Source organism: Condylostylus longicornis, unplaced genomic scaffold, assembly GCF_029603195.1.
Source record: "Condylostylus longicornis isolate FDR11 unplaced genomic scaffold, ASM2960319v2 ptg000022l, whole genome shotgun sequence".
NCBI classification, from domain to species: Eukaryota; Metazoa; Arthropoda; class Insecta; order Diptera; family Dolichopodidae; genus Condylostylus; species Condylostylus longicornis.
The window spans coordinates 6,121,185-6,138,577 of record NW_026577991.1 but is presented as its reverse complement, the minus strand read 5'-3'; the positions used below and the strand labels follow the sequence as shown (position 1 = coordinate 6,138,577).

Genomic DNA, 17,393 nt, shown 5'->3' with positions numbered 1-17,393 from the left:
AAAAATTGAGAAATTTATAGAAGTTTGCCGAATTTTTAGAAGGAGAACTGGTATACTTGGATATTTGTAGAAAATAAAAGTTTTTTTTTTTAAATAAAATGCAATGAGTAGGACGAGAAGAATGCCTGATGCCTGATATGGGTTAATAATAGCAATATTTGAAAGAATTGTAATGTGAAACCAATTTTAAATGAGCTGAATGAGAATGAGGAATTAATATGAGATTTACATAATTTTAATATATTTAAAAAAAAAATTTAGAATTTTTCTTAGATTTAGGAAAGTTTAGAAATAAAAAATGGACAACTGTCGCAAATTTTGGATAAAAACAACGTTAAGCTGTTATTTGAAAGATTTCACACCGCACCAGAATGCTTTGAACATACCCGAACTGGTAACGTTTGATTATTATCACGATACGTTTTACAGAACATGAATTTTTATACCTATTCGTTCATAAACAGAGGAAAGAACTCTGTGTATCAGAGACCGCCAGCTGAAGCACGATTTATATACAAGTTGACACCATTAAGGATGAATCGGTTCGAAATTTGTTGCAGGAATTTTCACTCATATTCCGATTCTAAAACTTCCAGATGAAATTTTTATGACCATTTGCAAATCCAAGCAGTTTTGGGAATAATAGAACTCCCGTAAATGAAATACAATAAATTTTTGCTGTGGCGCCCGAGCATGATCCTAATTTTGATTTTAATTCTAAAAATTATTTCAAATTTAATTTTTCTTTGTATTTTTCTATTTAGATGAATAAATTTTAGTTTTGTTGCCTCCAAATCTCATTCTTAAATCGATTTCTCTACATAAAAATCGATATCATTAAAAAGATAAAATATTAAACCCAATATACTTGCAAACATTAAGAAAAAGAAAGCAAATTATGCTTATATAATATAAAAGTCATTCGAAACAATAACAATTCTCTTAATATTGAAAACGATAGCAAAGTAAAAAGCACGAAAAAACAATATTTTCAAGACGATATTACAAAAACTAAATTAATATTTACTTAATATAAAATTAAAATTAATATATGTGCCTATAAATATGCAATTTTTGCTACTTCACGGTAAGTAAACAATAAAAAATTAAAATAAAATTTTTGTATTTAATATTGCTTTCAAATTTTTCTTTCAGAGATAACGAAACGAATAGCAATGTCCAAAAATCAATAGTCATTTATTGTATAGAAACACAAGTCCTATACTTAATATATTTACGGAGAACGTGTTTTTGATGGTATTTATAAAATTAATCCAAAAGAAATTGAAATAGCAAGAAAAAATCGATAGAAAATTTTCTTGTTTTGTTTCACCTTCAATTTCATAATATCAAACATATAACAAAGATTATTTTCTACCTACATTCTTCTATATAATACTATAGGTAAAGGACCTGTTTCTAAATAAGAAAAGCATAACTTCTATGTAAAATCTCAAAATATTTCCAAAAATTTCAACTATGTATAACGAAATCAAGCAGGATGTGAATTTATAAGATTAATGAATGAAAATCTCTCAATAAAGATGGATTACAAAATTCCGATTTGAAAATTATAAAATAAACATTATTTATATAGCATATTTGTAGGAGGATTATAGTAAAATTATTCAAATAATAGTAAAGATTAACAAAAATGGAAAAGAGATTTCACACATAAATAATTTAAACTCTTACTGCCTTAGTATTTTGAGAATATATGGAAAATTTTTTTAACATTTTCTGTAAAAACATCAAATATTTTAGATAATATAATGAATAATGCCACAAAATAAAATAATAAGATAAGGTTGGAGCTGCAAGAACTTCAACTCACATACTTATCATTTTTATTTAAAAAAAATTTGTTTCTTTTCCTACTTTCTAAGACAATTAAATTGACAAAATAAAATAATGTTATTTCTACTACTTTGCTACTCAGCAAGATGGCGTCAACTTATTTAAAATCGCCCCATATGTGTTCTCTTGGTTCTTCTTTTTTATTTTGTAATCGATAGAAAATAATCTACGGATAATATTATAAATGCTGTGTAAATCGATATAATAATCACTTATAATTTTTTCATATTTCCGTAGCTTTATTGGTATAGATCGACAATCGACCACCCAGGAAATAGAAAGTCATTGAACTTTACAATATTCAAATATTTGCTTGAAAAGCTTTTGAGTAATTTACATTATATAAATTTGAGAAAAAATAAAGGCAATCAATGAAAATAGAAGAACAACTTTCTACCTCGGCAATTGTTTTGTAAAAAAAAAACAGAAATTTTAAAATTATAACAAGGAAAACTGAACAATACGATTAAGAATATCAAAATTTTCTTCGCAATTATGAGCATAACAATTTTAAATAAAAGTTATTAAAAAAAAACCCAAAATAATGAGAACGTGCAATTATACAAGTTTTGCTACTTAAGTTAAGAATTAAAATTAAAACATAATTTTCAAAAAAAATTACAAAAATCAAAGAAATTTATTCTTTAATGAAGTTTTAAAATAAGTTCTTTTGATTTTTGCTTCTACTTCCAAATACTTCCATCTTTATTCCTTTTGTGTCTTCATCATATCCAAACATTTTTTGGTTGTGTGAAGAAATTTACTTCTCTAACTTGAAGGAATCTTTAATTGAATATGAAATTCAAATTATTTTTTTTAATTTTCAACAATTTTTATATTTATTTTAACAAGTTTACTGTTAAAAAGTCCTTAATTAAAATACTCTTCAAAAAAAATTATGTACTTATAAATACAAGAACTATATCAACTTGATATTGAAAACGATGCTCAAAAATGTGTTCGCCTAAAAATATGCAAATTTTTAGTAACGAAAATACAAATTACTTTATTATAGATTTTGCATAACTCAACTCATTACAACAAGTAGTATAATTTTAATTTTGCAATAGAGAATTAGAACCTGTTAAAAAATTATAAAATTAAATTAAAATTTTAGAACTAAACGCCCTTAATATGCTCCCGTTCTTGTTGTTACATATTTTTAATTGTTTTCACATAAAATGTGAGCATAATTTCTATTAAATTACATCTTCCAATCCCTTTAACCCTAACTAAGGTGTACAAGAACACGTTATGAGTATATTAAAGATTGAGACACGTGTATTTGTTTTGTCTTTATTTGACACAATTTTGATATTTGTTCTTCCGATATTATTTCTAAATGGACACACAAACCAAAATTCAAATAAAATTTTTGTTCTTTAGGTAGTTAAGAGAATGAAAATAAAGATTGAATTTATTCCAATAAATAAAGATAAGAAGAATAAAATCAACAATAAATTCAATTTATCGGGTCTGTTTACATGTGTAGGCATTGAGAGCATACACAGTTCTTACTGTTCTCCAATAAAAATAAAAATTTATTTGTAGTAAAGAGAGGGGATGAGAAGCATGAAGCAAATACTATAGGCTCAATGCATACATTTCTAAATAGGCTCATTACTTGGAATATATAGAATAAAATTCTCCAAAAATATAAGAAACTCTTTTAAGGAAAAATTTAAATTCTTTGTGAAAAAAATTTATGTCGAAAAAATTTCAATTCAAATTTAAAATTTCCAAAAACCTTATTGATTTTTTGTTTTGTGCAATGCTTCTTAAGCTGTAAATGAATCCCTTTTTCAACTCCATTTTTTGTATATAATCCGATTAAATAAAATAATGTTAAAATCTTAGTCTTTCAAGTTAAATCAACATTGAGTTATGACACACTCACGACGTAAATTATAAGTTCAATTGAATGAATAACTTATAAATTTAAAAACTTCATTTTCATTATAACATTTGTGAATGGGCTGATTTCACGATTACAAGTAAAAGAAATTCAAATTCGGGAAACCATAAAAATTTCTTTGAAACACGATGAATCTATTGTGTAGCAGAAAAAAATAATTGCAATTTCGAAATAAGAAGAAAACAAGAAACTGCTATTAAACAAATTTTCGGTATCACACTTGTTTGAAAGACATGTTCGTTTGAAGACATCCGATATCAAACATGCATGATTAAAAGTTTCAATTCTTAACACTATATTTATTAAAGAAACTGTCTTCACTGACAACCTAAAATCATTTCATACAATTATTTCAAACTTACTTGTTATAAAAAAAAAATAGTAATATAATAATAAAGAGCATACAACTTCATTTGTATATCTATTAAAAAAGTCACCCAGGGTTCAGATATCAGGCAAATTCACAAATTTTATTTGATTCGATTAAAATTTAATAAAAATTTCCAGGTGCAAGCATTTTTGAGTGGAGTTCGAACGCCATCCAACAAAATACATGAATAATGTTTGATGTCTAAATTTTATATCATATATCTGAGTAAAATGTTGCAACTCTCTACTATTACGACTGAACGAATCAATGACACATAAAAAGATCTCAGAATATACGAATCATCTTTCGCATCTTTTTTTTTTCCTTGAATTCCTTACCCCACCTTTTCAAAACAGTGAGCACTGAGTTGGCCTTATTGAATATTGAATACAAATGAGCCCCAATAGTTAATTTTCCATCAAAAACAACGCCGAGACTCTTGATAATGTCAACTCTCTCTATTAGTTCATCGTTAATAAAATAATTCACAATGAAATGAATTGATCTGCGAATGTAACTAACAGCCGCACATTTGTTAATATTAAGAAGTAATTTGTTGTGATTACATCAAGTCGAAAAGGAAAGCAAATTATCTTGCAGATTAATGGTATATTCCCGGCAACAAATGATCCTAAAAATTTTCATGCCACCGGCATAGATAATGATTTCAGTATCCTTAATGGCAAAAGTAACATCATTACATACGATCACACAAAAAAGCAATCAAACAGTTGCAAAACAAAAATTGCATATCAGTCTGAATTCTCATGTAGTTGAATTCTTTGGAAAACATACCATTTTTAAAATATTAAATTAACAAGTAGTAATAATTGCAAAAATTTCATCTCACCTCAATATGTTTTGCCTTCATTACAAAATTAAAACACTTTAAAAATTAAATTTTTTATTTTTTAAATCACACAACTTTTAAAGTATTATTAAATTACTGAAAAACCAAAAGAAAGTTCTTTTAATCTTTAATGAAAGTAATTTGATCTGCTCAAAAAAAAAAGGGAGACATTTTAATTTGACATGCTCTTTTACCTTGGAATGACATTGGTATGGCAAAATACCTTCTTTCTTTTCAACATTTGCTCTCCATGTTATATAAAATGTTGTCTGTGCTGTTGCTGATGTAGAAGTACATGCATACCTTTGTTTACCTGTAAATAATACTCAAATTTATTTATTTATGTACTTATGTGCTCAGTATGTGTACATATTATATGTGTATATTAAAGGATCAAAATCTTTGTACTTTACAAACAAATCTTTAAAGGATATGCAAAGGAAAATTTTTTTTTTATAATAATGAGAATTCCAACTGTTTGTGTTTTCAAAATTATTATTAGATTTTTGCTGTTTTTTTTCATGTTTGCCTTTAAAAATACAAAATTGTTATACATGCTTTAAGCCCTATATACATATGTATACATTACACAAGAAAACAAATTCTTAATTTTTAAATTTAAAGAAAAATTTGTTTAAAAATTATAATCGATTTTTATTTCAAATACCTACTTAAAATCAAAAATTGGAAAGCCAAGATCCTTGTTTCAGGACTGGTGAATTTTTCTTCCCATTCTGTCGAAGGTGGGGTAAGTTTTAAACCTTTTTTATTTAGTTTTATTCTCGCTTGTAGAACGGTATCTATATTTTCCTGAAACATGGGCAAAATTTCCAAAAACCTAGTCAAAATATTTTAAGTTGAAAATTCTCAGCACATTTAAATTTGAGGACGATTTTCCATTAACACAATTTATGCATAATCTTTTATACATCCCATGCAAATGGCTTTGTGACACCCAATACAAGTGTGTATTATTTTCTGTTTTTGTCTAGCAAGCCATATGAGGCGGCACTCAGTTAATATTATAATCTCAGGTGATCTTATACTGATCAGTGTTGATTAATATTTAAAAAGCAACCTACGCTTGTTTTAATTTCTCTTGAGATTCGAGGACTTTATCAGTCCTGGTAAGACATTTTATATGCCCTGAAGTCAACTGTTCCGCCAAATTTAATAAATAGTCACCACATTGCATCAGCTACATCAGTTGGAGTGCAATCGGTGTGTTTGTGCTGAAGACATTAAGCGAAAGTTGATTACAGAATTAACTGCATTAAGTTTTTTTTTTTAATTGATCACACAGTGGAAAAAGTGGTATAAATCTTATGCGTTGCAAATAAATTTCAAACAATACTAATAAATTAAATGAAAAGAACAGACGAGATTACAAAAAATTTCAGTCATTAAGTGTAATTTAACCATAGCCCTTCATATAATAAAAAAAATTTTGGTGTAAATTTTAAGCCATCAGCTGCGTCAAATTTGACAAACAAACATAATACATAAAACAAACTAACAATCCAGTTTTTGATAGGATGTCGGCCTGCATGATAGCATTGTTTGAAACTGAACGATTGCGTTAATTTAGGGTTCGCTCCACACATATAACGTACATATATTGAAAAATCGGCTAATTTTGTTACAATATAGCTTAAGGTGGTTTCGCCCTTTTAAATAGCCCGACTCATCTGCACATGAACCAGTTGCACAAAAGCTGCCTTATAAACTTATCTGTAGAATAAAATTTTTATCACAAGGCACAAACATTTAAAATTTTGAATTTAAACTTAAATTCATAACGCACTCACCATTTTAACTTAACCTTAAACTTTTTAATATTTATTACGTATAAGATCAGATTAAATGAGATTTAATCAAATTATTTAATAATTTCCTTAACCTTTATTGTATTTAAGTAATAAAAAAAATTATTTTTTAAAACCACAACAATCTTGAATTTTTATTACCATATTTTAACCACAGAGTTAAAGTTCAAGTTTTACACATTTTGCAATATCGTACCTTTAAAACAAATTAAAGAAAAAAATTTTTCTTTCGATTTAAAAAAAATTTACTTATAAAATCACTCAACTTACTTATTTACTTACCTCAGCTCTTAATCGTTGTTTACTGTAGATGCATATCTGTACCACAACTCCGAGTAATTCCCACAACAATTGAAGCTATCCACTCATAATACAGAATTCTCGTAATTTAGAGAAAAGCATTAAATTGATCCCATGGATGAGTTCAAATTAATAGAAATTCAAACTACAGCCTAATATTTTATTTATTTTACAAAAAATTATTTACTCTTACTTATCAGATCGTTTGTTGTAAAATATTTTACTCAAATTATAAATTAAATCAACCTGCATTAAAATGAATTTGATGAAAAAGAATGATGTTTTAAAGCAAATACTGTAATCTGATAAGCATGCCTTATTCTGATTGTCGCATCGCTTATAAAACATTTGCCGTTGTCATTGTCACATCGTTTGAAATATTTTATTCCAGTTGTGAGCGACGCAATTAAGAGAATTAATCGAAAAATTTGATTAGGCATATATGGATAAATGCATGTATAACATTATAAAATTGATTATTTCTTATCCAGCTTTCTTGTCACTTGATAAATACTTTTCAACAAAAACGTTGCTTCACTTTGCATACGAACAATAACTGAAATATGGCTAAAACACATTTTTTCGCTACTCTCCGACAAGTGTCACTGCAATCGCCACTCAGAATATCAAATTCAAGCCGTAACGACATTTGTCATTCTACTTCGACAATTAGAATAAGGCCCATGGTAATATTAAAATTATATTAAAATTTTGGGCACTGAGATTAAAGCCCTGGGTATTAGAACTATTAAAAACTCAATTTAATTTTTTTTTTTAAATATTTTATTTTTTAAACATTTAATTTTTCGCATTTTCCTATTATAAAACAGACAAAAAATTTATATTTCCGTAATAAATTACAAAAAAAAAAAGAATTAAAATTAAAACACGAAATGTCCATCATCTTCATTCATGCTTTTTTATAATAATAATTTTAATTTTGGCAGCATAATTTTGGCGACCATTAAAATGTTTACTTGCTATTACTTTTCATTCATTTGCTCATATTTTTAATAATATCTGATCGGATAATAAGCTAAAAAATTAAACAATGCAGAAAAAAATAAAATGATAAATTAAAATAATTAAAAAAATTCTCATAATTACAATATTATTATTATTATAATAAAAATGAACGCTTATTAATATTTAAATGATAAAATATATACGAACAGTACGTATAACAAAATTTTCCATGAATTTTCTTAACACACTGTAAACATTAAAAATTTTTGAAAGCAACAATTACAACAATAAATTTTTGTTATTTGATTATGATTATTATTATATGCATATATCTCTGTCAAGGTTAATTATTTACTTACTCTTATATACCATATAATAAAAGCATAAAATTGCAAATGTGACAATATTATAATAATATTATGATAATAATTATCACATTATAATCAAAATATTAAATAAAATTTCATTATCGTGGCAGTAAAGTACAATGTCTATATAGAATGAAATCAAGGTTATACTTGTAATACATTGATACAATATTATCGTATATTTATATTTTTACGATATTATTAAAATTTATTTTTATACACGCGTCTTTAATAATAATGATTTAAAGGTTTATTGATTTTATTGTCTCGTCTCGAAATTTTATAATATTAATATTTTAAATTTATAATTATTTGCGGTTGACTTTATATGTAATGTAGGTTATACCACAACATTAATTGAAATCAATAAAACTAGAATTAATAATGAAAATTGCGGTTATATATTAAATATAAAATATTCTAAAAATAAGAATTATATTTGTTCCATCTACATTTCTAATTTGAGGAGAAAGGTGTAATGTATAACTATAAATTTGAAGTGATTATAAAAATAATCTGATATTTATTATATTTTAAGAGATCAATTATTCAATAGTGTATATTTAATTAATTTTATTCTTGAAATAATTATTTTCCCCTCATAAATAACTACTATACCTGATATTCTAATAATAATTGATTTAATTGACTATAAACAATAAAGTATATTAAATTTAAATATAAAAATTTCATTTTTTTAATAAAAATTGTAATATTTTACATTTTTCCTCTCAACTTTTGAATAAATTAAGTGAGGTAGCTCAAATTTTCACAAAGTAAAGATTAAGTCGTGGAGAATTCGAATTTAAAATAAACTCAAAAATTACAAAAATCGACTTAGGAGGTTTTTTTTCTTGACCACAAATTTATGTGTTAAAAACCACTGTAAAACAATTCACTGGGAGAACAGCATTCACTTTCACGGAAAGCTTAATTTTTATTAATTTTATATAGGGGCAATCTTTCCTTCATTTTTTTACAATTTTCCGGCTCTCTTCCTCATCCGCTCCTTCCAGAGTTAGCAAGGTATTTGATTAACGAACTCTTTAGCGGTTGAAAAATATCTTTCTTATTTGGGTTCTAGTCCTTCTCCTGGACCAGATGAAGTTCCTGAGATTATTTTAAGCAGGTGCTGCTCTTCTCTGGCGCCCATCTTAACCTTAATTTTTAATAAGTCTTATTCTTCGGGTATTTTCCCGTCCGTGTGGAAGGAAGCTTTCATTAGGATCCATAAGAAAAACAATAAAAATGACGTGTCAAGCTATATAGCCAAACTGTCGGCTATTCCTAAGGTTTTTGAGTTGATGGTATATGACAATATTTATTTTCATTGTATTCCATTCATTAGTGCGCGTCAGCATGGCTTCTTGAAAAAGAAATCCACGGTGACTAATCTAGTGGAAGCCACGACAGTTTTCTCCAATAATAATATGGAAAATGAGTATCAGACGGACATGATTTACACAGACTTTAGCAAAGCCTTTGACATACTACCACATGAAATTATTATTTTAAAATTGAAACTCTTAAGATTCCCTGACAACTTCTTAGCATGGCTAAAGTCCTATCTCTCTGGCAGAACTTACAGAATCCTCTTTCGTTCAGCAATTTCCTCGCCTGTTTCGTCTAATTCTAGTGTACCCCAGGGTAGTCACTTAGGTCCATTGCTGTTGATAATTTCAATTAATGATGTTGTTTCGATGCTAACACACAGTGAGTTATTAATATATGCTGATGACATGAAAATTTTTAAAAAAATAAGCTCTACAAATGATGCGTTGTGTCTTCAGAATGATCTTAACCGCTTCTACGGCTGGTGCTCAAGTAACAACCTAAAAATCAATGTAAGTAAATGTGCACAAATGTGCTACTCTAGGCAAAAACGGACATTTTTTACAAACTATACTTTGAATTGCCAAGCTCTTAGTCGAGTTGATTCAATAATGGGTGTTTGCTTCGATAGCAAGTTATCATTTAAGTAACACGGTATTTGATTAAATAACAATGCATTTGATTAAGTTTAATTAACCAAATCTCATAATTCATTTATCTTCAATCATTCGTCTAATAAATTATCAGTGATACTTGAGAAATGACATAATTTTATAGTTATAGATTTTAATTATGAAGTTTTAAATGAAAATTCAAATTTAATAATGACCTAACCTTATAAAGCTATTTAAACGAAAACACGTAACATAATTATATATTTTTCATTTTAATACATATACATACATACCTTGTAATAAAATATAAAATTTATGTACATTAATTTTAACAATTTACAAGTAATTTATAAATGTACAAAATATACAGAACACATTTTTGAAAATAATTTTTTAATAGGCAATTATTAATAATAAAGCACACATACATAATTATTAATGTAAATTATAATTAATAAAATTTGTAAAATTAAAATTTCCTAGAATAAACAAAAATAAACAGCACAAAACATTTTTTTTATATTTACAAAAAAATTATTGTTATTTCAAAAAATATTTTTGTTATTATTCTTTATTTTTATTTTTATTCAAATATGAATTTAATTAATTAATTAATTAGTTACAAATTATAATTATTTTTTTCTCTTACAACTTTTCATTTATGTACAAAAAAAAAAATTACATATACACATACAAAACTTATATCGAAAATATTCTTAATCATATCCCCTATAACCTGAAACATGTAATGATGGTGATGTTGGTATATATGAATTTCTAAAACCATAACGATCACTATCCGAATAATAACCATATCCTAAATTACGATGACCTAAATAATTACCAGAATCATAACCTAAATATGATTTTAAACCACCATTACCTCCATATCCACCATATCCTGAATTGCCATAACCACTATATTGTCCACCTAATATATTTGTTGTACCATATCCTCCATAACCTGGATATCCTGCATTACCATATCCAGTACCATAACTACCACCATATCCACTGCTACCATAGCCACCTACTCCACCATATCCACCATTATAACCACCTTGATATCCAACACCACTACCATAATATCCAGGATTTTGTTGACCACCATAATAACCAGTGCTACCATAGTAAGTTGATGGTACAAAACCTGTTGAATATCCACCAGTATTTGGATATGTACCACTGCTATAACCACCATAACCAAAACGTCCACTATTATAATTATTGTAGCCTACACCACCGTAAGGATTATAACCAGAATAACCTTGATAACTACCATATGGATTTCGATTTAATAAACCACCAAAATCTAGTACTATGTATTTTTTGTTTTTTTTCCCCCAAAATAAATTAAATTATAAAATAGATTTTTATTAATTAAATTTATTATTAATAGCAATTAAAATTAAAACAGAGGGCATCTTATAAGTGAATTGGAAGTAGTTTTGTAAATAGTGTTGTATAAGTGAGAAGCAACTTGGTTTACATTGTTGATATTTAGAATGTTGTCATCTTTATTATATTTATTATTTTCCAAGGAATTCTTTCGTTAAACCTTTAGGGCCATAAACGAGAAAATCAAATAAGATACTAGAATTTTGTACTTAAATTAAAAGCGAGCGAATTTGAATCCTACATGATTTTCTTTCCTTCTTTTGAAGGAACGCTTTCAAAACAACAACTAAAGTTTACAATAACATATGTTATTTTGCTTTTTAATTATCTCACATCCAAATTGTCTCTTCATACTAAAGATATGCTTATGTATTCTTAAGGCAATCTCTTATAATACAAAGTTAATTCATTAGTTTCCGAAAAATGAATGTAATATTAATTTTGTTTTCAAGGAATTATTATTAAATTACTTATGTAAGATGGTGATCACATAAATGGTCAAATTGGATATAAAGAATAATAATTTGGAAACCCTTTTCCGAAAAAGTTGGCGAGATTCTTAAATTTCACTCACATAACTTTACAACTTTCGAAAAAATTTTCAAATCATACTTTGAACCCGCTTAATATTTTATCTCTTCTCTCTAGGAATGGGTAATTTTTTTCTTTAATGTTTGACACATCGAAATTTACGCATTGGGTCCCAACTTGTATAATTTAATTGATTTTCTTCGCATCAATATTTTCAGAACTACATTATAAAAAACCGCTATGCCCAAGTATCTATCGGCTTTTCTAATTTTCTCTACACTTATACGAAATTTCTCTGCACCTATACGAACTGTATGAAATATCGATAATCCATGATTTCTACATTGATTAAATATGGGCACTTTATTTAGCCACATTCTTAATATTACCAGTATCAAAATTTTCTTCTTTAGAATCCCCCATACTCTTGACAACTCCCAACAAAATATGAAACATGTGTGTTTTTTTTTAGGTTGAAAATCTTTTCAAAAATATTTCATATTAATTTTCGAATAATCAAAACAAAAATTATATTTTCCAACAGAATGACAACTAGCTAGCTGCCTTATGAAAAAAAAAATATTTTTTTTTTGTATAAAAATTTAAGATTTGTTTCTTCAATAAATCAACAATTCCTTATAAGAGAAAATCTCTTTTACCACAGAATTTTGATTCACTATCCCATATGAAGGGCAATTTTCTAACACTATAAAATGGAAAAATATAAAAAAATAGAAAATTTTTTATAGAAAAAAAAAATAGAAAAATCCTTTAAGTTTTTTTAGAAACTATTAATCGTATATGCTTTAAGGTGAAAATTTTCTGTGGAACTGTAGCTCAACCGAAACTGAAATGAAATTCATTGGAAAATAATTAAACACACACAATAATAAATTGTTATTAACACAACCTAAACCTGCTTTATATTGTATTTAACAAGAAATTTACCATATTTAAGTGAAATACAAAATGAAAAACTTCTAATATTCAAGGAACAAATCGCAATTTTCAAGAACTTTTCCCTCGCTCTGATCTTGGATTTTTGTGCAAAATCTCCAAACATAGTAAAATTTTATGAACTGGTTGGTATTCCTTTTAAATTTTAATTTAATTTAATTCAAATTTAGAAATTAATAATTTCTAAATTTGAATTAAAAAAATTTAATAATTTTCAATATTGACAACCAAAAGAACACTGACAACCAGAAGAAGTCAAACTATCCGGCAATGTGTCAAATTTATAAAAGAAACAATATTTTGTCTTTAAAAATTCTTTTCAAATGAATGTGAGACTTTAAAATTAGGTATGAGGACAATAAGAACGAATGCTCAAGCACGATTTTGTTATTCCGTTTTTAGATTTTCATTTAAAACGAAACTAAATAAATTGAAATTAATTTTTCTATTATAGCTTTTGATTAATTGAAGCCACATTAGGAAATTCAATAACCCAACAAATAATTTATCATTCAAGTAAAATTTAAATCAAAAATTTTTGGATTTTGAAGTCACGAATTTGAAATTAAGCAACAAGAAAACAAACAGGAAAAATTGAATTTCATAGCCCCTTCACTTTCAAAAAATTCTTTATTTCTATTAAGTTAGGAAGATATACGAACATTCAACACGTTCAAAATATCAAACATTTTTTTTAAATTTGCGTAGGAATTCGCATTTCTTACTTCTCATAAACAAAATCTAGGTGGCTGAGAAAAAATAAAAACAAAACAAATTCTTTGAATACAGAAGGAAAATTTCAAGAAATTTTTTTTTAAATTTTGAACATTTAAGAGAATTTTTTCAAACGAAAAATATAATGTAAGAATAATACAGGTGTTTAAATAGAGTTAAGGTAAAGGACTTTCTTAAAATTTTATAATATTTTGAACTTTGAATATTATTAAAATTTTTTTATTTTTATCTTTACTCGTTCGCACATGTAAATAAATTTAAAGGGTTATGAAGCGGAAAAAGCATGTTAAGTGTAATTATGAACTCGTGGTTATGTCAAAAATAACATGTGTCATAATTTTTACATGAAATAGAAATAATTTTAAATCACGTGTAATTTAAAAACTCATATTTTAAAACCTTTTTCTAGACATGCGAATTATGAAATAAAAATTGATCATTCAATTTTCAAAAGCTATAATAAATAATTTTAAAATTTTTTTAAAATAAAATTAAAATTCCAAATAAAATTAGATAAAATGTAAAATAGATGAAGTTTTTACATTCAATTACACGATCTCTGTAAAAATTTCGTGAAATTATTTTGAATCCATTCAAGTTTTAGACACAATATGCATGGAAAGTGACACAGACCCAGCACTAAATATTAATTATTTAGAAATATTAAAAATTTCATTCAAAAATCTGCTCATAAACGCAAATTAAAATTTAAATTAAAAATACACCACCTGAGGCAGCATCTAAACTATTTGTCCACTTTGTTCTAAACCTATCTGTTCATAAGAGTAAATACTAAATTTTAAATGAAATATAATTTTTGAGATTATAAAATTGTTGCATGGGTTTTTGTAAAGAAAGTCCAGTCTTTTCTCCCGCTCGATTTCTAAACAATAGAACCAGAATGACACATTTAAAACTTATTCCATAATCCGATTATTGTTTTCTCTTTCACTTTTTTTTCCTTCTTCTTACCTTTCTCTCTTCTTTTTAGCCAATTTATTTCTCACTTATTTTATGATTTTCTCTTTTTCATTATTATGTTTTGTTTTGTTATTTTCAAGGAAATTATTAAAAATTTATTTGTTTCTTTTATTTTGTGTGTGTTTTTCTTATTTATTATTGTTAATTTTGTTTTTTATAAGTTGTGTTTTTTTCTTACATTTTCCAGATTCTGCTGTTTCTAAATCAGTTGAAGTTGAAGATCTCGTTAATGGCAACTGTTGTGTATCATCTCTTTTAACTGTTGTAACAGCAGCTGATGTCAATCCAATATAGAGTAGAAATGACTAAATAAATGTAGATGTATAAGAAATAATAGAAAGTAAAAAAAATAAAAATAAATAAAAATATAAGTATATTGACAAAAATTTTTACCCACGTGCTTTAAAATAAGTTGAAAAAGAATAAGAAGAATTGATGCCAATTGAATTAAAAAAAAATTTATAAAAGAAAAACTTAAAACATGAAAATATTTAATTTTCACTAAAAAAATATGATTGTATAATTTAATTAATTTAAATAACGGGAAAGGAATACACTATTTCTTAACACTATTTTTGTAAAATTAAATAAAAGTTCTTAAATTGTTATTGTTATAAAACTTGTAAATCAATTGAACACTCTGGGACTGAGAGTCATTTTATTATATCTCATCTACTCAATTCTCCTAATGCATTAATAAATGCTCTCACACAAATCCTCAAATTTTTTGTACATCTTCCACAATTTGAATCACTCTATATATTGTTCGAAGCAGAAAATAAGTTAAAAATTATGGGAGTTTTGTGGAACAAACACAATAGTTCTAACTAGTTCAAATCAGTTCAGAAAATTTCAGAGTAAATATCACGCGTTCTTTCAGAATTTCGAGTTACAAGCATGTTTTTCGTATTATGTGCCTCACATAATTCATTTCCATAAAATAAAAAATTTATAAAATAAATTCCATAGCTAATTTTAAAATTAAAATATCAATTAAATTCAATTAATTAAATTCGTTTTACAAAAATAATGTTAAGAAAATTAATTGTTTTAAATAATTATTATAAATTTTAAGCAAAGACACAAACCATTAATACTGTTAAAAATTTATCCATCTTCAATTTGTTGTTTTTTTTTTATTATTTAAGTAACTCAAATATCCACTTTTTTTAATTAATATTAAAAATATTTAAATTCTTATTCAATTATTATTTAATTAGCTCCTTTAATCCTTATTTATTTAATTTTATTATCCTTTCTGTAAGCAAAGACACAAACACTTTATTACTAAAATAAAATGGCAAATAATATTTTTGGCAATTTTCACTCGTAAAATTAAATTTAAAATATTAATTTATAAAAAAATATTTTTCGTTTTCTTAAAATTTCACTAAATTTTCTTAAAAATTTCTCAAGTTTTTGATTTCGCGTCGGGCTTTTAATTCTTTTCGTATATTTATTTTTTTTTTTTTGCACTAAAATAGAATTAAGCCAACCACTTTAAACAATAACTAAACTCTAAATAAATTTATTTCCCATAGTTACTTTGTTTTTTATATTTATATATGTGCCAAGATTTTCTAACTATACATACCTTTTCTAAAATACTTATAATATATAAATTTTTAACTAACAACATTGTAAAATACACAATGGGACATTTAAATTCTCTATAGAAAATGAATAAAAAAAAAATTGCACGTCTTCCCTCTACTTTTATTACAAAATTAAGTCAAACACTATATAGCAAAATTTTCAAAAACAATAAAAATAACAAAAAGGTTGCTTCTTTGTACAAATATACACAGTGTTAGAGCACTGTGAAGTTGTAAGCTTAAAAAATAAAGGAAGGAAAAAGCAAAACTGAAAACTTTAATATTCTTATGAAATAATTTTAAATTGTGTTATAAAATGAGTGTTCCATTCTTAAGTGAGAATATACAAAGTGTGATTTTCAGAAAGCCTTTCAGAATGAAACTCAATACGTTAAGAAAGAACAAGGACAAGGCACAATGTATTAAGTTAAGTTTTTTTTTTGAATCCATTCTCTCATACTGCTTCGGGATAAGTACGGTAATCTCGTATGTTCAATGTTTAAAAATTTAATCAAAGCTCATAAAGTAAAAATTTTGAAGCCGACGCTCAGCATTATTTAGAGTTTTCCGGACTATGATGTCTCCAGCGCGTCTAACAATACGTTCAACAAAATTCAATACTGTTAAAATGTAAATCTTATAAAGAGTAGTTACAACTACAAATTGAATTTTCACAGGGCATTCAAATTTTTCTCGCATATAATAAATTCATAAAAAAAAAGAACAAAAAATAGAGGGAATCTTATATTGTCATTTTAGTGTGTTTAAACATTTTATTTAACATTTTAGATAACCAAC

At 25.7% G+C, this 17,393-nt stretch overlaps 1 protein-coding gene across 4 annotated transcripts; it reads right to left on the bottom strand.

Annotated features, from left to right (window-relative positions):
• Positions 1-7,909: 7,909 nt before the first annotated feature.
• On the bottom strand, positions 7,910-16,503 carry LOC129606847 (prisilkin-39). Of its 4 annotated transcripts, none has more exons than XM_055517437.1 (4): positions 16,089-16,503; positions 15,179-15,305; positions 11,282-11,716; positions 7,910-8,154 (listed from the first exon to the last, which is right to left on the bottom strand). In XM_055517437.1, exons 1-4 carry the CDS (start codon positions 16,113-16,115, stop codon positions 8,129-8,131), a joined length of 615 nt encoding a protein of 204 aa, XP_055373412.1. In that variant the 5' UTR covers positions 16,116-16,503; the 3' UTR covers positions 7,910-8,128. The 4 variants fall into 4 exon arrangements, with proteins under 4 accessions (XP_055373412.1, XP_055373410.1, XP_055373411.1 ...); XM_055517435.1 differs by lacking the exon at positions 7,910-8,154 and adding an exon at positions 10,817-11,230; XM_055517436.1 differs by lacking the exon at positions 7,910-8,154 and adding an exon at positions 10,817-11,215.
• Positions 16,504-17,393: the final 890 nt, after the last annotated feature.